Source organism: Bos javanicus, chromosome 11 (genome assembly GCF_032452875.1).
Source record: "Bos javanicus breed banteng chromosome 11, ARS-OSU_banteng_1.0, whole genome shotgun sequence".
Lineage (NCBI taxonomy): Eukaryota > Metazoa > Chordata > Mammalia > Artiodactyla > Bovidae > Bos > Bos javanicus.
In genome coordinates this window covers 97,689,576-97,712,027 of record NC_083878.1, presented here as the reverse complement: position 1 = coordinate 97,712,027, position 22,452 = coordinate 97,689,576, and the positions used below count along the sequence as shown (strand labels likewise).

The 22,452-nt window shown below is 56.9% G+C and overlaps 1 protein-coding gene across 13 annotated transcripts in view; it reads right to left on the bottom strand.

Annotated features, from left to right (window-relative positions):
* Positions 1-22,452, bottom strand: part of RALGPS1 (Ral GEF with PH domain and SH3 binding motif 1) — a 297,598-nt gene that overhangs the window by 4,606 nt on the left and 270,540 nt on the right. For 6 of the 13 annotated variants that reach the window (XM_061433551.1, XM_061433547.1, XM_061433548.1 and 3 more), the window contains 6 exons: positions 20,843-20,894; positions 8,725-8,808; positions 7,318-7,423; positions 5,438-5,530; positions 5,154-5,259; positions 4,471-4,562 (listed from right to left, as the gene is read on the bottom strand). In XM_061433551.1, coding sequence (XP_061289535.1) covers positions 4,471-4,562; positions 5,154-5,259; positions 5,438-5,530; positions 7,318-7,423; positions 8,725-8,808; positions 20,843-20,894 — 533 coding nt within the window. Of the gene's footprint in view, positions 1-4; positions 3,977-4,470; positions 4,563-5,153; positions 5,260-5,437; positions 5,531-7,317; positions 7,424-8,724; positions 8,809-20,842; positions 20,895-22,452 lie in introns of those variants that run through there. The other 7 variants (XM_061433553.1, XM_061433550.1, XM_061433558.1 and 4 more) reach the window with 4 other exon arrangements.

The window sequence follows — 22,452 nt, the reverse complement described above, 5'->3', positions numbered from 1 at the left end:
GAAGAGAAAGCTCAGTCTCTTGTCAAAGTTCCGACCTTTTGGAAGGGGCTGGGGCTTGGGGGTGGTGGAGGGGTCCCTAAGGGAAGGGTTCAGGCCTCTCCCAGTCAGTCTGTGAATGAGTGGGTGGGGATGGGGAGAGGACACAGCAATAGTAACAGCCGCCATATGTTAAGGGGCCACCATGTGCCAGGAAGGGCTCTGAGAACCCCATCAGTATTGTGTCCTGTGTCCTCACAACAACCCCAGGAGGCAAGTACTGGAATTATTCCCATTATAAAGATGAGGAAACTGAGGCTTAAGGAGGTGAAGGACACAGCGGGTGAGTGACAGGGCTGTGACATCACCACCCACGCTCTCAACCACTATCCTTGGGTCAAAGCACAAGTGCATTTGCAGGAGGAGGTGACTGAGCCTGTAGGGTAAGCCCATGCCTCTGGAGAGAAGAGGGGTGGTTAGCGGATAGTAGGAGTTGGCAAGTAGAAGCACAAGCAGAAGGAGGAAGTTTGGGGATGTCAGGAACCACAAGACCTTCCCATGCTGTGTCCCCAGGACCAGATCCCAGCTCCCTTTACTGGGGGACCCTCAGCCCCTAGATCACGGTGCTTCTCCTTCCCTTCAAAGCTGCTGACATGCCTCCAGCCCCAGGCCTCCTCCCCAGCATGGCCATGGGGTTCCAGGAAATTTGATGAGAAGCAATTTCATCAGAAACAAATCCATCTTGGTGTCAATTTGGTCAAAATGATGAATTGGAAAAAATGCATCTCCTTGCACCAGGAGACAGTTAAAAGAATGGTCGTGGCAACACTGTTCAAAATAGCAAGAAGCAGGAAATCCTTCTTGGGATCACGGACAGGAGAAGTGATAAGAAATTACAAACAAACGAATCACAGCTACACACTGACACGGAGGAATCCTAGGATCATACTGTAGGAGAAAAGCAAGTCACAGAAGAAGCTATGCAGTAAGAGCTCTGTGAAGAATCCGCCTTGCAATGCAGGGGACATGGGTTCAATCCCTGGCCGGGGAACTAAGATCTCACAGGCTTCGGGGCAGCTAAGCCTGTGTGCTGCAACTACTGAGCCACGCAACACAACTAGAGTCTGTGCGCGGCAACGAAAGATCCCGCGTGCTGCAACTAAGACCTGACACAGCCAAATAAACACATGAATCAATGAATGAATAGTGAACATTAAAAAAAATTAAAAGTGCGCCCCAGATAACGCATAAAGCAATCAAATACGAGTGCCAATGCTTTACAGCAACAGTAAACAAACAAATCAGGAATGCGGTTATGGGGTGCAAGTGGGTGGGAGAGAGAGAACTTGGAAGACCCCCCTGGTAGGGAGGTGTTCTGAGGCCTGGGAAGTCTTGCCATTAGGCTGGGTCGGGGCACATGGTTATTTGCTTTATCGCTGTGGTTTACACCTTATATACATGCCATCAGTAAGTTTAAGCGTACTCGCTACTGGGCTTCCCCAGTGGCTCAGCGATAAAGAATCCACCTGCAATGCAGGAGACGTGGATGAGGGTTTGATCCCTGGGTCAGGAAGATCGCCTGGAGGAGGGCATGGTAACCCAATCCAGTATTCTTGCCTGGAGAATCCCGTGGACAGAGGAGCCTGGCCGGCTACAGTCCATAGGGTTACAAAGAGTTGGACACGACTGAAGTGACTTAGCACACACACGCACGAACGCACATATTCCCTATTACCACAGACGATTTTAAGAAATGCAATTCCACAAAAAAGTCATTCAGGCACTGAGAGTTTCAACGGGAGAAGATGCATTTCTGTATCACCCTTCTCTGCAGCCCCTTCGCATGCCATCGCAGGCAGGTATTGTGGCTTGTTTCAGTAATCCCCTGCTGTGGAATATTTAGATGTTGCCATTTTTATTACATACAGCAGACAGCAGGAATATTTGGTTGAAAGTAAACTAGAGATAAAAAGTATTAAAAAATAGAAGACCTTCTCCCTTAGGTCTAAAAACTGGACAAAAATACTTCAATGTTGCAAAACCTTGCTGCGGGAAGACAGCACTTGCCAGACGTGGTAGGCAATCCATTTGTCCTGCACACAAAACACCTCCCCTGCTAAGTGGGTTTGACCCAGGTCCCAGCTACCCGCTGCGGGGCTGCTGCCTCCCTCAGGCTGCCCCCCAGCCCCCAGATCAGGACACAGGCTCTTGTTCAGGGCAACCATCCCGCTCCTGACTGCCCATCTCCTCAGAGCCACGACTGTCTTCGTGGGGCAGACACCGAGGAAGGGCCTGCCTCTCTCTCCGCCCCACCGACTGTGGGGCCCACTTCAGGGCTTCAGTTCTTGTCACTCCTTGGGGCCACCTGGGTACAGGTGAGCTCCAGGCGCCGTGCCCTCAGAGCCAAGGAGGGGCCCTGCAGGCACTGTGTGACCAGAGCAGAGGGAGGCAGGAGGCTCTTCCTCTCCTAAGGGGATCTGAGGTGGCACTTTGTTTATCACCTTGAGGTGACTGTCAACCCAGGACCCTGGTCTCCTCATCACGGGGACGGGCAGTTACATTTGCTTAATGTGAGAAACATGCTCTAGAAACCTCAAAAGTGTAGTCTCCTGTATGCTCTTTCACTAACGTTACGTGCACCACCATGCATAGGATAAATATGCATGTGTGTTTTAATACAAATGAGATCATCCTGACATGCATTTTTACACTTAAGCTTTCTCACTTGTGACTTGCAGCAGCTTTTAGGTAATCACACACACATCAGGGGCTGCACAGTAGGGACATACTGAGGGTCAGCAAGGTTTCCAGTGGCTTTTCTTTCTCTCTTTCTATTAAGGACAATGCTGCAGTGAACACTCTGACCACAAGCCTGTGTGTGTATGTGTGAGCATGTGCCCAGGGTCAAATTCCTAGCAAGTGAGTGCTGCTGCTGCTACGGCGCTTTAGTCATGTCCGACTCCGAGCGACCCCTTAGACGGCAGCCCACCAGGCTCCCCCGTCCCTGGGAATCTCCAGGCAAGAACACTGGAGTGGGTTGCCATTTCCTTCTCCAATGCATGAAAGTGAAAAGTGAAAGTGAAGTCGCTCAGTCGTGTCAAACGCAATTTATCTTGAGTTTCCCTGTGGGGGCTCAAGTTTATCCCTGTGTCAGTCTTGCCCTCCTGTTTTAGTTTGTCGAGGACTTTCTGCTAATTCTGCCGTCGAGCTTCTTATCATGTCTAATTTGATCAGCTTGTCATACATGTCCACATCTATGTTACAGATGAAAATCCTGAATGAGCCCACACTGAACACAGAATCACGGGACATGCCACTAGAGACCTCCCTCTGCTTCGTGAGAACCACCCTGGGGGCTGAGAAGTCTGTGACTGAGCTGCGACCAGCACCACGGAAGCCCTGGCCCTCCTGGCCCCACACGTCTGGTGTGGCCTCCGCACCACCATCCTCCTCCTCAAAGCTGCCTCCCTCTAGTCCAGCTCCGATGCTGGCTCTCTAGACAGAGGAGAGGGACCAAGCTCCTCCACCCCCACCCTCTTCCAGCTCATCCTGGGGAACAGGTCAGGGAAGTTCAGGGCCGGGAGCGTTGGTTCTGGTCCCAGAGGCCCACACACTGCCTGGGCTGGTGTGAGGGTTGGGCGGCCACCTCTCTCACAAGCCTGGACAGCGGAGTCTCTGCTTCCAGGCCTCTAGCTCGATGGCAGGAGGCTGAGCAAGTCAGGGGCCCTGGGGATGCCTGTGGTGGAAGAGCTCAGGGGTGGCCGGTCTAGACTGTGCTGTCAGGCAGGAGGGGGTGAGACCTCACTCACCAGGGGGCCCTAAACCAGGGTCTACCACTTTGTGAGCCTCAGTGACCTCAGCATAAAACGGGGACAATTCGGGAACCTACCCCACAGGGATGCTGGGAGGATTCGGCCAATTCCTACACGTAAAGCATCTCGCCTCAAGCCTGGTCCTGGGAGCGGTGGCATCGGGGTGGGAGCGAGCCTCAAGCCAGGGCCTGGCAAACCAGCAGTCCCATTGGTTCAAATATGCCAAGGAGTGGGGAGCCCCACTCACCAACAGCCATGGTTGGCTCTCAACAAGTTAGCTATTATCCTTATTCCTAAGGGCTGTGGGGGGCAGGGAGACCCTTTGGTCAGGTTGGAGGATGCCCAAAAATCAACTTTCAGGGGGATGACCTCAATAGATGCTGTAGCCTGAGCCATGGGGCAGTACCCCACCTGTCACCTGTCTCTGATGGGATGTTTCTGTGGTGTTTCCTTTAGTAGCAAAGACACGGGAGACAGGTTCAAAGTTCTAGTCTGAAGCTGGGCTTAGTTGTAAGCCAGATGGGGGGTGCCCTGTCTTATGGGGAAAAGCTGATCAAAAGAGAGTCCCTGGGAGCCTCGCTGATAGTCTCTGGGGGAAGGAGGAAGGTGTGTTTTCTGTGGACCCTTGCCCGAGGGTGGGAGAGGGTATTTCAGGTGACAAGCAGGAGTTTGGTGACTTTACCTGAGGCCTGTTGCTTTTACATGCATCATCCAAATGCTTGTGCCACAGGATTGCATGGAACCGGGAGCCAGTCTGGAACTTGTAAACATTGCCTGGTGGTGGAAAGGCCACTGGTTGAGAGGAAGGTCACATGGGAGGGTCTGCCCATGGTGTGAAGATAAGCGGGAACCTGGGTGACTGCCTTGGGGAAGGTCAGGAGCAGCCAAGGTCGGGGCGCGTGGATCAGGAGGCTTCTGTGCCCCTCCCGCCCCCATCTCTCTCAACCATTTTCCCTGCCATGGTGTCTTGGGCTCTGGTGAAGCCCATGGATCCTTCTCAGAATAATGTGTCAAATGCATAAGATAAAACAGACTCCTCCAGCTTCAAAGTCACTGCCTCATCCAGCACGATGCTATTTATTCCAAGACCCCAAAGCCACAGCTCCAGGTGAGATGGGCCCCAGCAGCCACAGGTGAAAAGGATTCCTGCAGCCACTTGCCATGCGCACTGCTCATTGGACACGCCCACCACGGTCTAAGCAGCTTTTAGGGACTAAGGGGACCCTGTGAACATCAGTACCTAACGTGAAGGGAAAGCAGCAGCCTCAAAAGTTCCTACTTTTGTGCATTTCAAAACGCACATTTAGCCGCAGAAGGAACAAGGCAGAGAGAGGCTACAGGCACCAGCTCTGGCCTGCCACCTACCTTTGTCGGGGTTATTCAGCTGGAATATGTCCGGGTGCTCAGGGTCGTCGGGCAGCTGCACCATCCAGCCCACGACGGAGACCTTCTTACCAGGTGTGGATTTATACTGCAGGGGAACAACAGCATAGCTGGGAGGCCTGTGCCTTCCACTCCCCTAGGAAGGCCCACCTGGGCCAGGCAAGCTTCCCTCCCATCCCCACCACCTTTCCCCACCTTCCCCCCACACCCCTTGCAGTTCACACTACATGAAGGCCCAGCACAGGGAGTTCTTTCATGGAACGTACATGTTTTCTGTCTGTGCCCCGCAAGGACTTGGCTCCGTAGTACAGGAGGGTGGATCCTGAGAGTATGACCCAGTACCTGGTCCATGAAGACAGCTAGGGAGGAAGGGGAGGCAGAGTGACAATGTCGCAAGTGGCAGGGGTGGAGTCCCCAGGCTGCCTGATTAGAGACGCAGGCACATGGGCGGAAGGGTGGCCCCTTCTTCTGAGCGGGGCCAGTGTAGGCCTCCTCTTTTCCCTGCCCTCCACCCCTCGGTGCCACGCCTCCAGGGCCCCGAGCAGCCAGCGAGACTCCTCAGCAGATCGTCAGCCCCAGCCCTGCCTCCCCTCCCTGGCTCCTTTCCTCCCAGAGCCCTTCCTTTTCCCACCATGTTTAGTGCCAAGGCATAACTTCTGTGAGTTTGGGTGACCTGAACCCAAGAACGTCCTGGGGAAAAATGGACAAGTGGAAACCACAGCGTGGAAGAACTGGAACGTCTGTGATGGGCACTCTTGGCTGAGGGTGAATGGCAGCACCTCGAAAGCATTTATGGCTAGAAGGGGTGATGCCCAGCAGGGCCAAACTGCTGGTGTAGCTTTTGTTTCTCTAGGCATAAGGCCTGGAATCCCCGGTTTGGGGCTCCACTCATTGGTTTGGAAAAGCCAGTTCTGCAAAAGCGAAGCAAATATCCCATCGCGGAAAGACAGAGGTTCAGCAGACTGCCCTGCATCACAGCCTGGGGGGCTCCTCTTCACACTGGTAGGGGCCGGGGTGCTGCGTTGTCTCAGATGATGAAAGCAGTGGCTTTCAGACCTTTTTGATGACACCCCCGCCAGGTGTGTACGACACACAAGCATGGTGTTGTGTGTTGACCAAAAGAAGCTTCATGAAACCATACTCGTCTTTATTATGTGTAAGAAACTCCAACATTTTCCAGTCTATTCTGTTCAAAACTATGGGTCAGGACCCCCTGGACTGCCTTCATCGCTTTACCAGTGGGCCAACCAGCATTTGGGACAACAGTGCTTTTAGGATATTGTCTCGCTCTGGCTTCAGGATGACTGGGGCCTGGATGTAGGTACACAAGGGTGGCAAGCAGGTCTGTACAGCAGACCAGGTACAGGGCCTCACGTTGCAGGGTGCTGCGTGACACTGAGTCCAGGGGCAGAGAGTGGCCCAGGGCTGGGGTGAAGATGCTTCTCCTCATCCGAGAACTGCCTGGAACCCGAAAATGGGGAGCTTTTAGACCGGACCCCAGACTACGGGCCTGGCATCTTCACACTGGGCATCAGTGGGAGGGGGCATCTCCAAGTGGCCTCATGGGCAGTGGATGAAGGCAAACAGCAACCAGAGACGGAGAGGGAGGCCAGAGTGGACACTGGCAGACGAAGCCTGGAGACTCAGCTCACAGGCAGGTTTGTGGGCAGCCAGTCATGGGTGTCCCAAAGAATGAAAAAAGAGGCCTTTGCAAGGGGCTGAGGGGTCATGGAGCCAGGGGTCTCTGGGTTTGGCACCTGGCGGCTAGTGCTGGAGCCTGAGAGGCCTCTTGATCCCTGGTCCCTGTCCTTCCCACCACATGTTTCATGATGGTGCTGAGCGGGGAGGGGATCTGCACTTCCCAGGCCGTGCTGACCATCTCAGGCACAGCATCCACCCTGACTCCCGGGGCCTCCAGGCTTCCACCTGCCCTCAAGATAATCACACGGCAACGTCCACTGCCTGCTCGCTCTGTGCAGGGCCACACACGTGACCTTCCTGCCCAGTCCTCCAGGAGGTAGGGACTATTTTATTCCAATTTACAGATGTGGAAACTGAGGCCCTGCCCACCCTGTGGCGTAGCCAGGGCTGGGACCCTGGTTGGCCTGTCTCTGGAACCCACGCCCTCCCTCCCCTCTGCACTCACCGCGGGCTTCCGTCCCTCCTTGAGCAGAGTTTTCCTTCTCAGAGGCCCCTCCATGGTAGGGGCCGCCGCAGAGCTCCCCAGTGTACAGATACATGGACCGGTGGGGCTGGGCAGTGGGGGGAGAACATGGGTCAGACATCACCCAGAGGAGCTGGGGTCAGGCACCCTCTCACCCATGGGGCCAACAGGCCCCCCACTGCCAGGTCCAGGATGCCACCACAGACTGAGAACTCAACAGGGCTGGGCCAGGCCCGGGAGGGAGGGCTCTGTGGCCACAGAGAGCCTGAAGGAAGATGGCTCTGGGCTTGCCCACAGCTCGGAACGTGCCTCGCCCTTGTCTTTCTGAGCGCTGAGCAGCTCTAGGCTTGGGGACCACGCTCGCTCCCTGTAACCCAGCTCCTAGCGTCACCCACACCGCATCCTGCTTCCTCTCCCGCTGCGGATCTTGGGACCGTGCAGCACCCGCTCCTCCTTGTGTTGGCAGGAGCTTGGGAGGAGCAGTGGGGAAGTAGGAGGGAAGGGGATGGGGGGACCCCAAACCCCATGCCCCGCACCTTTGCCTCAGGACGCCTCTCTCCCCCCTCTGCCATGGGGATTAGGGCGCCACCTGCAGGTGAGGAGGGCCAGTGCGGCGCCGGTCCAGGCCTCCCTCCGAAGCCCTGGCTTCGGCTCCCTGGCTCCCTGGATGGCACCTCCTTCAACGCCCCACCGAAGCCAAGCTGCTATCCCTCGGCATCCCAGAATCACTGATCTCATGCCCTAAATATGCAGGACTGCCCAGCTCAGCCACCCCACCCCCCACCTTACAGCAGAACTTGGTCATCCTTTGAGCAACTTCCCGACCCTCTCCTCTGGCCTCCCTGCGTCCACTCTTGACTTCCATGCGCTCTGCACACCGCAGCCAGGATGACCTGGGTCCCGCCACTCCCTTCCCTCTCCATCCCTCACCCCTTCCATCCCCCTCCCTCATGCAACCCCTCCAGAGCCTCTGCGACCACCCTCCTCACCGCCTGCTGGACCTGGCTCTGGTCCACCTCTCTGGCCTCACCTGGCGCCCTCTCCCGTCTCTCACTTCTTACAACCTGGACTCTCCTTCACTCCTGGAACCACCCTGCTCCTCCTGCCTCCTGGCCCCATGGACTATCCTTAGGCTGTGGGTCTTCTTACCCCAACGCCTCCCTTCCCTTTATCTGGCTAGTTCCTATCACTCTTCCAGTCTTTTCTCCAGGTTAGCCTCCTCTCTGGACCAGCGGCACCCATGATTTTCTATTCCATTTCTCTCTCAGCCCCATGGACCGAGGCAGAGGCTGTATCCGTCTCGTCGGCAGCCTTGAACACAGCGCCTGGCGCCCAGCAAGCGCCCTGGAACTACTTGTCAAGTACATGATCAGATGAGTAAATGAGTACCTGTAGACGCAGCTCCGGGTTCTGGGAGAATTCCGGACTGGAACGCGCCAGTTGGGCCCCAGCGTGGCATAGAGACGTCCCCTGCTTCAGAGGAAAGGAGCTGAGTTTTAGCAACAGCCTGGGAAAACGAGCCCCTCCGGAAGAGGCGAGGGCATCTCAGACCGTGTGGTCATGAGCTCCAGAAACCTCAGCCCCAATTCCTCCCCTGGCCTCCTCATTCACACTGCAACACATCCGGGGTACACCTGGAGCACAACACCCCTGGAGCCTCCATCAGTGCGGGTCCCCAAGTCTCCAGGTAAGTGCTTCCTCAGCCTTAAGTGTTCAGCTTTCTTCCAGTGACAAGGGGATGACTAAAATCTGGGCACACCCCTCATCCCAGTGTGAGGTTGAGAGAAAACACTGAGTGAGTGTGAAAGTCGCTCAGTCGTGCCTGTAAAGTCCCAATATTCCATGGTCAATCCAATTAAACGTGTACACTTATGGACACAGAACTGTGGGCTGTCCTGCGTGTTGGTCCAGGGCAGAGGGGGCGGGGCATGTGCAGCATCAGTATCTACCAGGTGCTACTGAATTCCTCCGTTCCAACCTAGATAGCATATTGAAAAGCAGAGACATTACTTGGCCAACAAAGGTCTGTCTAGTCAAGGCTATGGTTTTTCCAGTAGTCATGTATGGATGTGAGAATTGGACTGTGAAGAAAGCTGAGCGCCGAAGAATTGATGCTTTTGAACTGTGGTGTTGGAGAAGACTCTTGAGAGTCCCTTGGACTGCAAGGAGATCCAACCAGTCCATTCTGAAGGAGATCAGCCCTGGGATTTCTTTGGAAGGAATGATGCTAAAGCTGAAACTCCAGTACTTTGGCCACCTCATGAGAAGAGTTGACTCATTGGAAAAGACTCTGATGCTGGGAGGGATTGGGGGCAGGAGGAGAAGGGGGACGACAGAGGATGAGATGGCTGGATGGCATCACCGACTCGATGGACGTGAGTTTGAGTGAACTCCAGGAGTTGGTGATGGACAGGGAGGCCTGGCGTGCTGTGATTCATGGGGTCGCAAGAAGTCAGACACGACTGAGCGACTGAACTGAACTGAACTGAACTTCCATCGGACAGGCTCCTTGCTGGCCCCAGACGGTCCCCAGCAAACCTGCTCTGTGATCCGTTTCAGGGTCTAAGAGTTGGTGCTCCAGAACCCTCCGTGGGCTCCCATCTGGCCTCTTTCTCACCCATAGTTCCCCTGCAGTGAGCCTTTCCAGGGGAAGGTGTAGCGTCCAGGGCAGGTAGGGAGCTGAACCTATTTGGGGGTCAGGCTTCCATCTCTCTCTCTTTGCCCTTTCCTCTCTTAGCAGAATGACTTCCTGTGTCTACATGGTTCTCAGTCTTCTCCTGACCTCTGCAGGGGTCTGCTGCTGCTGCTGTTTAGTTGCTAAGTTGTGCGTGACTCTGTGACCCTGTGGACTGCAGCCCACCAGGGTCCTCTGTCCGTGGGATTTTCCAGCCAAGAATATTGGAGTGGTTGCCATTCCCTTCTCCAGGCGATCTTCCCAACCCAGAGATTGATCCCCCATTTCCTGCTTGGCAGGTAGGTTCTTTACCAACTGAGCTATGAGGGAAGCCCAATAGGTAACTCCTATCTTATTTAAACTGTTTCACTAATAGTCTGTCCCTGGGCTATAACCCTCCATTGGCCAAACAATGATGCAACTCAATTTATAAAGCCAGACAAGGTCCACACTCTCTTTTCAACTATTCCCTCTATTGTCCACTGCCAGTCCCAGGTTCCTGCACGTTGCCCTGTGGCATTGGACACCTGGGTGGTATGGGGACGTCCTCATTCATCACCGCAGGTGCATCACACCATCTCTGAGCTCAGGTTCCTCTTAGGGGTGGCTGCATTGCTCCCTGCCCCTCCATCCTCTGCTCAAGAAGGAACAGTTCTTGACGACAATCTTGGGTTTGCTTTCCAGAGGCCCAAGCTCAAGGTTGGTGGGAGCCTGATGGTCATCCAGGTCGACTGCCCTGGGACCCTGTCCTTCTCGTCCGTCAGCCACTCCTCTGTAGGTGACAAAGAGCTGCAGCACGTGCTCGGTCCCCCAAGTCCTCAAGCGTAATGAGTCTCAGCCCTTTCCCCAGCCAACCCTCATGATATGATGGTTGCAGGCCCACCCTGCCCCCACCGTGCACTCAGAGGCCCTGGCACCTTCAACCCCCGGCACACAGGCCAGAGTGCCTCCTCTCTTTCTTCACAACTGGGTGTGACACCATGGCATGTCACAGCCCTGTGCTTGAGCAGGCAGCGCAGGGGCTTAGAGACTGCCTCCGGGCTTGCCTCTCTCCCAGCCATGGCCAGGATCCCTTATGAGGCAGGGCAGGGTCTGACAGTGAACTTTTCTGCAGCAACACTCCTGGGCCCAGAGGATGCCTCCTGGTTTGATGTGCATTGCTGCTCTGAGCTCTAATCTCTCTGGAGTTGAGGATGGAGCCTCCCTTTGCAGAGCTGGATCCTCTGGCCCCTTCTTCTCCACATTTCTTCTCATGAGTCTTTGCTCCCGGCATCCCAGGAAATGTATGACGACAGTGGACTGTTCCAAGACAGGGCCATGTGGTGGTGGGCGCTGCCGCCTCCTCTCCTCTTTTGTGAGACAGTCCGTGGCTGGAAGGACTGACTATTGATAGAGGGCTTTAAAGACTTCTGTCCTCCCATGGATGGAGGAGCCCAAGGCTACATTCCATGGAGTCACAAAGAGTTGGACACGACTGAGCAACTTCACTTTTCTTTCTACTTTAAGACCTGCATCTTCCAACCAGTCTAGCCTTCTAAGCAGTCTTTCCTCCTGTTCTTCCTGAAGGAGTGAGGTGACCCAGAGTGCAGTGGACTGGTGGGATGTGCAGGGATGCCGGGGGTCACTGGGGCAGCTCGTGGGAGAGTCACTAGTGAGTGACCGCTGCTATGCATCAGGCCATTGATTATCTCAGGGGAGCTTTGTTTTAGCATCGCCGAACGGGGTCCTGAGGCTCAGTTATGTGAAAACACTGAACTGAGGCACATTCAAAGCCAGGGTTTGAACCCAGGTCTGACCAACTCTCCAGGCTCCTTCCACACTTTTCAGGGTGGGAGCCAGGCTGAGCTGTCACCTTTGGAGGAGTTTGCCAGGAGGACTGGGTCGTGTTTGGAGCCAGCATCCTGTGGGTGGCTCCCTGGCCTTCTGTTCTCAGAGGCACCCTTCTTGCAGGTTTCTGCCACAGCACATGGTGAACGGGCTCTGTCAGTGTCTGAGAGGCGGGATGACCACAGATTCTTAGACCCTGGGTCTCCTGGGGTGGGGCCACCTGCCAGGTCCATTGACCCCCCGACAGTCTTCTCCTGGTGGTTTGGGCTGCCTGGCACTTAAGAGCAGCTGCCATCGATCGCCTGCTCACCATGAGATGGCTGAGTGCTCTCTCACCCTGCTCCTCCCAGTTCCGTGGGGGGAGAGGGCACTGTTCTCACCCTGTCTTAGATGAGGAAACGGGCTCCAGGAGGGGAAGCGACCTACTGGACTGTCATTAGGGATGGGGACACATGTGCTCACAAAGGGAGGATGTCTTTTCCACAGGAAGCTGAGTGCCCCTGTCAGTCAAGCTGCTCCAAGTCGGGGGGTTGGGGGGGCGGGGGTCAGAGCCCACTCTGCCTGGAGCCTGGGGAATGACCCTGGCCTTGAAGGGCAGTGGAATGGTGACTTTTTGCCAAGGCCAGCTTTTAGGAGACTAGAGGCAGGGTGTTGGCTGGCCTTTCCGCCCAAGGCAAGCCTTGCCAGGCTGGAGGAGGGCTGTGACAGGTGGGTTGGCTCTGGCTAGGCCTAGTACAGAAGAGCCAGGATCTTCAGCCACTGGAACCAGACCATCTGATCACATCCCTGCTCTGAGAATGTTATCTGAATGTTCAGGACCAGAAAATGCAAAACCAGTGGGCAGAGGTATTTAGTGAACTCCAGAAATCATGGGACTCTCCAACTGACACAGGGAGCTCCCAACTCTAGAATCACAGACACCTTTTCCAGCAGCACGCTGGGAACAAGTGGCTGAACAGAATGCATCTCAGGAAGGCCATTCTACGGGCCCCTCTTGGGGACAGATCTTGGTGGGGTGGAGGCCTGCAGTTGGCCACCTTCCTCATGGGAAGTTTGGTTGGGGGAAGATGTGGGCTCACAACCAAGCAGAACCTCAGTTCCAAAGGGTGTTCAAGAAGATGACGATGAAAAGGAGGAGGATAAAGATGATGGGATGATGGTGATGATGGGATGATGAGTACCAGATGCTAAGCAGTCCTGGGTCATTATCCTGTTTTATCACAGCACTGAGGGGCAGGCACTGTTCTTATCCCCACCTTATAGATAAGGAGTCTGAGGCTTAGAGAGGTGGAGTAACTTGCCCAAGGTCACAACACTGGGAAGAGAAAGATGGGAGGTGCCAATGAGGTGGAAGCAGCCAGGGGCCTGTCTGGACCAAGAGTATCCTGAGAATTCAGAGCGGCCAAGACAGGTCTGAAAGGCAGCTTTCCCTCAACACACATTAGGTGTTAGGTATCTCAGGGGTTAAATTTCATAAAGCTCTGAGTCCCTGTTGCTGGTCCAGGAATGGGTAGCAGGGAGGAGCCTTGGATAATAATCACATTGAGGCCTCAGTAATCTTGTCTTAGCAGAAGTAGCACACCGCCTCCCCAGTTCTTCTATCTTACATACAGAGACCCTGGTCAGGTGTCCTGTGGAAGGGTCCACACGATGCTGTCCATCAGCAGTGTCCACCTGCACCAGCAAACCCTTGCCCACTGGGCCAGAGCTTGGCCCTGGCCACTTCCTAATGACTCATCCTCATCTGCAGGCAGGAAGCTGCCTCCCTGAGTCTGCACAGCCATGCTAAGGACCACACATGTCCCCCGGCTAACAGCCCCCTGGAGGGAACCTGCAGCAGGCTCTCTGCTCTGCAGGCTTTCTGCAACTCTCACCAAGCAGAGATGCTGAGCCCCGACACACAGGCACCATGAGATACCTCGTTCTCCCTTGATGATGGTCACAGTGTTCCCGGGCCCCTGGGGTTTTCTTTCCACGAGGAGGCACTAACCGAGCTTGGGCAAACCAGCTAAAGCCCACCACTGCCTCCCTGCCCTTCCCTGCATGCCTCCTCCATCAGCTGCTGAGCCCCAGAGACCCATCACCAGTACACAGGCCACGCAGCCATGGCCACCCCTGCCCTTCCTGAGCCCGTGCCAGCCTGAGGAGGGGGCTCCAGCCTAGGAGACCATGAACGCCCATCAGCAGCTCCCAGACGGGCAGGGGAGGCCCGGGTGGGCTGGCATCCCCAGCAGCTCTTCAGCCCCCTCCCCATGCTTGGTCCAGCCCCGACCCCAGTGTCGGGGGCTCACAAGGTCACCCACTTGTTGTCCAGGCTGAGTCCTCTGGGACTCCCTTCCAGTAGTTTTTGTTAAAGGACTTTTGCTGCCTGGTAGTCAAATTCTTCTCTAGGCAGTGTCCCTGATCCACTGAGTGGGTCCCTAGGAGCTGTATTTGTACTGGATGCTTAAGTAAGGGGACAGAACAACCCCTGATCCAAGCCAGGTCAATCAGGTTTAACTCTGGCAATGAGGAATCAGATAGGAGAGGCTGACAGTCAGGCTCTGCAGCTCAGTGAAGCTCTAACATGTAAATTTGGAAGCTAAGAGGCATCATCCCTAATGTGATCTGAGAGGTCTAGAAATCTGGGCTGCAGACACAGCGGAGAGCACAGTAGATATGCACAGAGAAGAGTAACTTGAGATGGAAGGAGGGGCCTGCCCACCTTGCAGGTCCCGACCCTGAGGGACTTTAGGTGCTGGACACAGAGGTCGTGGGCAGAGATTTCTCAGCTACCTGGGAAGCCGTGGCAGCTAGCTGGCAGGGCCCAAGGACAGGGTCAATCAAAAGGTCAGGGGCTGTGCCCACTCTTCTCTCCCAGAGGAGCCTGAGCTCCTGGGTGGAGACTTACTTGCCAGACTTCAGTGCCTGACGCTGAGAGCAAGGCAAGCGATGGCGCCTTCGGGGGGAACCAAAAGCAGAAGCTTGGCCCATCACCCAGCTGGGCTTCCACCCAAGGCAGAGCAGCAGAATGGAGGCACAGAGCGGGATGGGCCTGGGAAACCAGACTGAGGGGTGGGCAGGTGAGGGACACGAGCCTCGGGGTGGGGCTCCTGGGCCTCAGCCACAGGGGGATGGGGTGGGGTGGGGGTGGGGCAGCGAGGCCCTTGGTGAGAGTCATCCTGAAACATCACCCTTATGCTTGCACTTCAGTCGAAGTGAACCCCTCGCCTCCAGGATCACCCCCCAGAACCTTGCCTCCCTTTCCCAACACATGGCAGTTTGGGGCCCAAGAGGCACCCCTGAACCCTGGCCCATCCCAGGGCATCTGCCAGAGTCCCCTAACCTTCTCCAGGAGGGAGAGGACTGTTTTCAAAGGCTCTACCTTGGGAGTGGCAGGCCTGGGGCTCTGCTGCCATGATTCCATTTTCCTGGGACCTCCCAGAGGATGCTGGGAGATTTCAGAGGCTAAAGAGAGTACAGAGGCTAGAGAGAGGCAGAATCTGCATTATCGAATCTCCTCTACACCCCAGAGCACCTGTGGGCCCAAGTGTCGACAGCTCCCTCTTACAAGTGCCTTCCCCACAGTTTGGTCACCCTAGAGGCTGGCAGGCATGTGGACACCTGCCTTCACTGCAGTTCATCCATCCCAGGATGACTGAACTGCCACGTGGGGGACTCTCTCTTCACCCTACCCAGTCTTAGACTCCAGGATCGCTTGCTTGCTGGCAAGAGGTTCCTACCGAGTGAAGTTCATACACATCCCAAAGTAAGTTCCCTGACGGAGCAACTGCACCTACATGCCCAGATCTTCCTGTGAGCATCCTCCCTGTAGAGTTGGGGGAATCCAAGTTTCAGAGAGGTTGAGAGACATGCCCAGGGTCACCGAGAGCGCAAGCAGCCCTGACCTCAGCCTCCCCCTCCCCCAACACGGCTGACAACATCCAGAAGCCACCATGACCTCCCCCTGCAGAGGCACACCCAGAACTCCAGAGACCAGGTTCATCGCGGGCCCTACCGCTCCTGCAGAGACTCAGGGATGCTCAGCATCGCTGGGCCACCTCTCCTCCCAGGACATGGCTCAGGCCTCGCAGCCTCCTCAGGTCCCTCGACCCCCGCCCTCGAGGGCCCACTCTAGTCCTTTTCACTTGGTGTCCTTGGGCTTCTGCTGAACCATCATCTCTACAGAAGTCACCCCTGAACCCGCCGTCTGACTCGATTCCCCCTGCTAGACTTTGCCATCATGTCCTCTTCCCGACCTTCTGTGCACTTGGCGTGTCGACCAAATCTGTCTCCCACCCTGGCCGTGAGCTGTGACCAGCCCCCTGCTGCAGCCTCCCCCTCCCCTAGAAGGCAGGGTTTGGGAGGGCGGGGCGGAGGTTTGTGGGGCCGGGGCGGGGTTTGGGCGGGCAGGCGGGCGGGGTGGGGCGGGGTTTGGGAGGGAGGCCGGGGCGGGGTGGGGCGGGGTGGGGCGGGGTTTGGGAGGGAGGCCGGGGCGGGGTTTGGGAGGGAGGCCGGGGCGGGGTTTGGGAGGGAGGCCGGGGCGGGGTTTGGGAGGGAGGCCGGGGCGGGGTTTGGGAGGGAGGCCGGGGCGGGGTGGGGCGGGGTGGGGCGGGGTTTGGGAGGGAGGCCGGGGCGGGGTTTGGGAGGGAGGCCCGGGCGGGGGCGAGGGGCGGTGCACTTTCCTCACCTGCTCCCTTTCCCTCTCCCTCCAGAGGGGGCTTCCTCCAAGGGCCCCTCTGCCTCCCAGGCTTTCCACCACCCGTATTTTGGCCAGTTCGTCCCGTGAGAAGGCTCTTCCTCACAGGCTAGAGGAGACAGGAGGCTGAGTATTTCGTAATGAACTTTGTGACGCGCTTTCCTATTTTACCCCTTAAAAGGTGACCCATAAGCCTTTCTGATCATGTCCTGTTTTAAAAAAGTTAAATGTTACTTTTTCCTGGGTGAAAGAGAAACATTTACCACTTGTAGAAAATTTGGAGACTACAGAAAAAGAAAATAAAAGAAACTCACTCAATAACTCTAGAAGCAGAGATAACCAAGATGAATGATCCCATGCACTTTCTCTCTCTCTCTCTCTCTCTCTCACACACACACACACACACACACACACACACACACACACGTGTTCTTCCCTGTCATCCACTCTGCTTTCTCTAAAAGCCTCACTTAAAATGTTTAACTCCTGGGCTGATACTCTTGTTCTACTCAGGCACAAAGAAGCAGCTGTTACCCCTTCCGGACAGGCCTGCCTAACAATCCCACTCTCATTCCCCTTCGTGAGGAGCCTGAGGTTGGCTCGAGGCCAGCCTGGGGCAATGTCCACAGCCCCTACTTTTCAATTCATCAAGGAGTTTCAATTTATCAAGGACTTGCTGCGCTGAAAATGCCTTCCAGGGCCGCCCCCTCCCTCCTTGGGAAGGCAGAGGTGATGCGGGGCTCTCTCGCCTTTGTCCCACTCCCAGGATGCCTGAGGTGAGAGAACAGCAGGTCTGGGACATAAGCTGGGTCCCACGCTTGCCCCCTCCCCAGTGACTCTCTGGCCTCTGGTTCCCTGGAGCTCCCTGAGCCAGGACCACCACTCTGTCCTCATTCTGGGCCCTGACGATAGGGGAGGGTCTTTGGGGGTCTCTGAGGGCTAAGAAATGACCCACACCACCCAGGGTCTGACCACTTCCGGGCTCTCATTTCTTCCCATCCCTCCCCAGCACCCAAGCCTGTGACTCGCTGAGGCTGAGCTGGATGAGGGACAGGAGGTGAGCGGAGCTCGGAGCTCGGAAGTGACCCTTGAACCCGCATTCCACAGGCCCAGCAGGAACAGGACCCATTGGCCACACCTGGCCCACTCCCACAGAGAGCAGCCCAGAGGGTCCCCAGGATATTGGGGGCTCCAACACGCCTGCTCTTTAAGACTGGCCACTTCAGTCCAAGCTCTGGACTGCAGAGGATCGCCCAAGGGCGCCTTGGGGCCCCAAGGCTGAAATATCCAAGAGTGTGACCCAACCCGGAGAGACACTCACAAAATGGGCCACATGACCACCCCCTTAGCCAGACAATAAGAACCATCCTGCCTGTCTGTTCACATGGCCTCCAGGCTGACTGATATGGCCTCAGACCAATGGAAGGGTATGTACTGGTGGTGGTGGGGTGGTCACTGGCCTGGGCCTCCCTGCCACGCATCCTCGCATCTGCTTCCATGTGTCTCCCTAGCCAAGGCCAAGTTTGTCACTAGGGTTGGGGGACTGGTGGGCAAGTGAGTTGAAGGTTGTACCCTGTAAGTTTCAGGGCTGTGGGGCAAGGTGCCTCCCCTCCAGCCCCTGCCTTGCCTCTGGGGACTGGAGAACTAGGACCTCTTCCCCTGTGGCCCAGCCCTCTCCTGCACCCTTGTCTCTGGTTCCGAGGTCACTATCTCCTCACGCAGGTATAAGGATGCAGGGAGAGCGCATTCTTACAGCGTCTGCCGGGAACAGCAGGCGGGGGTCCAGGAGGGGAGGCTCTGTGGGTGCACCTGCTGGCCTCTGGGCCCAGGAAGAGTGAGGTCTGGTTCCTGGGGAAGAGGGAATCCGCTCCCCTTCAATGAGCAGGAGCAAAGTGGCATGGGGGAGGCCAGGGTGGAGGGGGGTCTGGTGGGTTGGGCTCCAGGTAGGCAGAGCCCAGGGGAACTTGTGGTCACTGCACTGTGAGAGAAAGAGCAATGTTTTGCAAAGATTTCGAAGGTGAGGTAAAGCTTCTCCAACTCTCCCGTGGGGTCTTTAAGAAAGTCTCGAATGTTCACATGCTTTTGAGGGAGTGGACTCTTTCTGGGGGACATGAGAAGAGGCCAGTGCAGGACAGCAGTGGAGGCTGGAGGCTGGGCCACGGGGGGTGGGGGGGCACCTGGTGTCTGGATCATCAGGGTCACCTTGAATTTCTAAAGCAGGTGGTCTCCTGTTCCCCTCAGGAAGGAGGGGCTGGACTGAGAGCGGGGTCCCAAGTAGATGAGAAATGGGGTGGGGTGCTGTTCTGAGGGCCCTGGAGGCAGGCTGAGCATCTGCACAGTGGGCTGCGTGGGTGACAGTGCTTGCCAGGGAGCTCTCCAAAATGACCTATTAGAGACACTCAGATGCAGAGTCAATCCACCACTAAGCTCTAAGTTGAATCTACCGCTAAATCCCAAGTGGAAGAGAAAGAAGCGAAACACCAAAGCGTGTGGAGTTCCCCTCTGAGTGGAACACGGCACTATGTCCCTGAGGCAGGAATTCTCTCACCCCCTTCCTCCCTGGCAGCTCCCATCTCAGTCGTGGGGGCTCAGCAGGAACCGTGTCCGCCACCCTCAGAGACTAGTGAGGTGTCTGGCAGGGAGCACCTGCTTAATACACAGCTTTGAATGAATGAGTGAGCGAAGGAAAGAACAGATGAGTGAATGAGTGAGCGAATGGAGGAGTGAATGAAGGAATGAATGAAGGAATGGAGGAGTGAATAAATGAACAGATGAATGGATGAGTAAACAAAGGGATGAATGAGTGAACGGGTAAATGACCGAAGGGATGAATGAGCCATGAGCAGGTCCAGGTCTGGGTGCTATTCAGGATAACTGTCGCCTCGTTGGCTTGTGTGTGGTTGGGGAGACGCTGGGTTGCCCCAGGAGTCCCCTGACTGGCGCTGAGAAGAGTCAAACTTCCGCCAGTCAGATCTGATGTCTGCCTGCTATCTGTCTGGCTCTCGCCCCGCCGGTGGGGTGGGCAGAGAGAGGGCAGCGGGCCCACAGAGAGGGGGCCTATGCTCCCCAAATCAGAGCCCAGCAAATGTCCCTCCAGGAGGCCTGGGGAGGGACAGAAAGAGGAGCTCCTCCCCCAACCCAGCCACCCACCTACGGTATCACCAGGACAGACAGACAGGCTGACTGACGTGGGGCCAGTCCCTGCAGTGTCACGGAGGCTCTGGATGAGGCATGGTGATGACCAGGTGGGTTCTGCAGTTGGGGGAGGTGGACGTGGGTCAGCTCTGCCCCGCAGGGGCGGGTGAGGCAGGACCACGCCACCTGTCTGCGCCTTGCTGTCCACAGATATGAAACGGGGACATCTTACAGCTAACCCCCGTACCAGAGGGCTTGAGGACTGGGAGAGACCAAGACAGCGCCTGGCACATGGGGAGCACTCAACAAAGCTCACTGTCCCCGTATCCCATCCCTCTGCCCTGTGCCCCCGCCCCGCGCCAGTGGGCTGCACCTCCTCTCTGACCATTTATGATTGTGGGGGCTGAGCACCACGGGAGGGGCGTGGGTGTGGCTGTGTATAACTGAGGGTGTGCCTGTGTGTGCCTGTCTGTGCATGTGGACCCCTGTGTACACAGGCTAGAGGAGGGGCTACTTTCCAGGACGATGCAAGCCTACCTCTGTGTCACTGGATGCCCCCCGCTCTCCCAAGAACTTGAGTCCCCACAATGCCCGTCACCATCGGCGGTGCCAAGGTTGCAGGAGCTCCCCGTTCCCAGGGTCCCTGTCTTCCCAGAGCCCACCTGGTGCATGGCACAGAGAAAGTGCCAGCATGTAGAGGAGGGAGGCACAGGGAGAACTTCCTGGGGTGGACGGACTGGCTGCAGGGAACCTTGGGCAGAGTCCCCTTGGCTCACCAGCGCCCAGGAGGGTGGGTATCAGCCCGTGGCCAGAGGGGTGCAATGCTCTCAGACCCCACCAGGCGGAGCCACATGTCCATCTCCAGACCCATTTGTCAGGCTGCTGCTTTCGAGAACCCACATCTCAGACTGTATCTGTGCTCGGAGGTCTCCTTGGCAGCTCGGCCTGAGGGAGAGGCTCCTGGGACAACTCTGGACCCGAGGATGAGGGGTCCTGCCAGAGCAAGGGGCGGGACCCACCACCCCACGCCCATCCTGTTTGGGCTGCCTCCCTGCCCCTGGGCTGCGCTGACCTGTGGAGCTATGGGGCAGCCCCCGACAGGCTGGGTGAGGAGGGTGGGGCTGGTCTCTAGCTCCCTGGGCCCCCCCTGAGCGACTCCCCCGGGAGGGAGGCCCAGCCCAGGCCACACTCACCTTTCCAGCCCTGAAGACATCTCTTCACTAAACTCTGAGCTCTCACTACTGCCTGGAAAAGGAACATAGATCAGTGAGCGGGGCGGCCTCGCAGGAGTGGGGCCACTAGAGCGGCCTGTTCTCCGCCGGGCCCAGGCCCCAAGCTGCACGAACATGCTGGAGGGACACCGCCTGACCCCGGGGGTGTCAGTGTGGCTTGGGCTCTGCTCTGCTGCTGCTCTGACACTAGGCCCACCCCGTCCCACGGTTCCCAGGTGGGCCCTCCTCTGCCTTCCCTGCCCGCTCAGCGCTGCGGCTGCCCACACACCAGTCCCCTGGGATCAGGACCCTTAGGACTCTGTCTTCCACAGGCTCCACCCCTGCCCTCCAGGGGCCAGATGACAACTTCTCCCTCCAAAGGTCAGGGCTGGACTAAATGCGGGCCACGGAGCAGCTACCTAGCACTGGACAGAGGCCCCCACGGAGCACCCTTTCAGAGCCCGGGGCAGTGTGCACACAGAGGACTCAGCTTTCCCCTGGCCTGCACCCCGAGGCTGACTGGGACTCACCAAGGCCCAGCTTCAGCCACAAGGAAGCAGAGAGATGTTCCTTGGAGGCGCCTGGGTTCTGCCCTCTCTGCCTGGGCTGCCTTGCTGGCACCACAGCCGGGCAGTGCGAGTGGGGAGAAAGAGGGGGAGGTCCCAGGCCCCTTGGCAGTTCCAGGACACAAGGACCAGTTCAGTCTCAAGCAGGGCACAGGCACACAGGGCAGCGAGCTCCCAGGCTCCAGCTCCAAACAGAAAAACCTCTGAGTGTTCGGAGTGGAGAAGCTGAGAGCCGCAGCGCCTGGGGATCTCCCGCCTGGATGCCGGACAGCACAGCGTCTGACTTGGTTTCCGTCTCAGGAATAGCAAGGCTTGGGCTCAGGCACAGCTCAGAAAGTTTCCTGGATGTAAAAGAGCCGTTCTACTGCCCAGCCCAATGCTCTCGGGCCGGCATTTCCCACGCAGGTTCAGAACCCCACCCCATGGGATTCTCCAAGGAGGAGGGTTCCGGCCCAGACAGTGTGGGAACCTTCGGGCTCAGCTGCCTCCCGGGAGACCCATGATGCCCATCAGTATGGTCCAGTCTCTGGGGAGAGACCTACTGCCCTGGTTTAATCCAGCCTTTCCCCAACTCACAGACCCTGAACTCTTCTCCCCAGGCGCACCTAGGAAGCCTGGGCTACACTGTCCCGAGCTGGCAGAAACCCCTGGCCGGGTCCAAGGAGAGGATCTCCTCCCTGGACGGACAGCAGACACGGGCCTTGCTTGTCACATGCTTTCTAGGAAGTGGGAGCCAGGTGCCCCCTCGCGGCGACACTGCCTCAGAGACTGGCCCCGTATCACGGGATGCGAGATTCCCGCATGATTTTCCTGCCTGTACTACCTCTTCTTTCCCATGCGCTGGGGCCCTCCACCCTACTGGCCTCTGTCTAACCTGCTGCCAGCCCCGGGAGGGCTCCCTGTTAGGACAGACACATGGACACACAGACTACAGAAGCATGGCACACTGACAGGACAGCAGTGGACAGTACACCTGTCTGACGGCAGAAATGACCGGGTGGCCTGGACTCCACAGGGGCTGGGCCT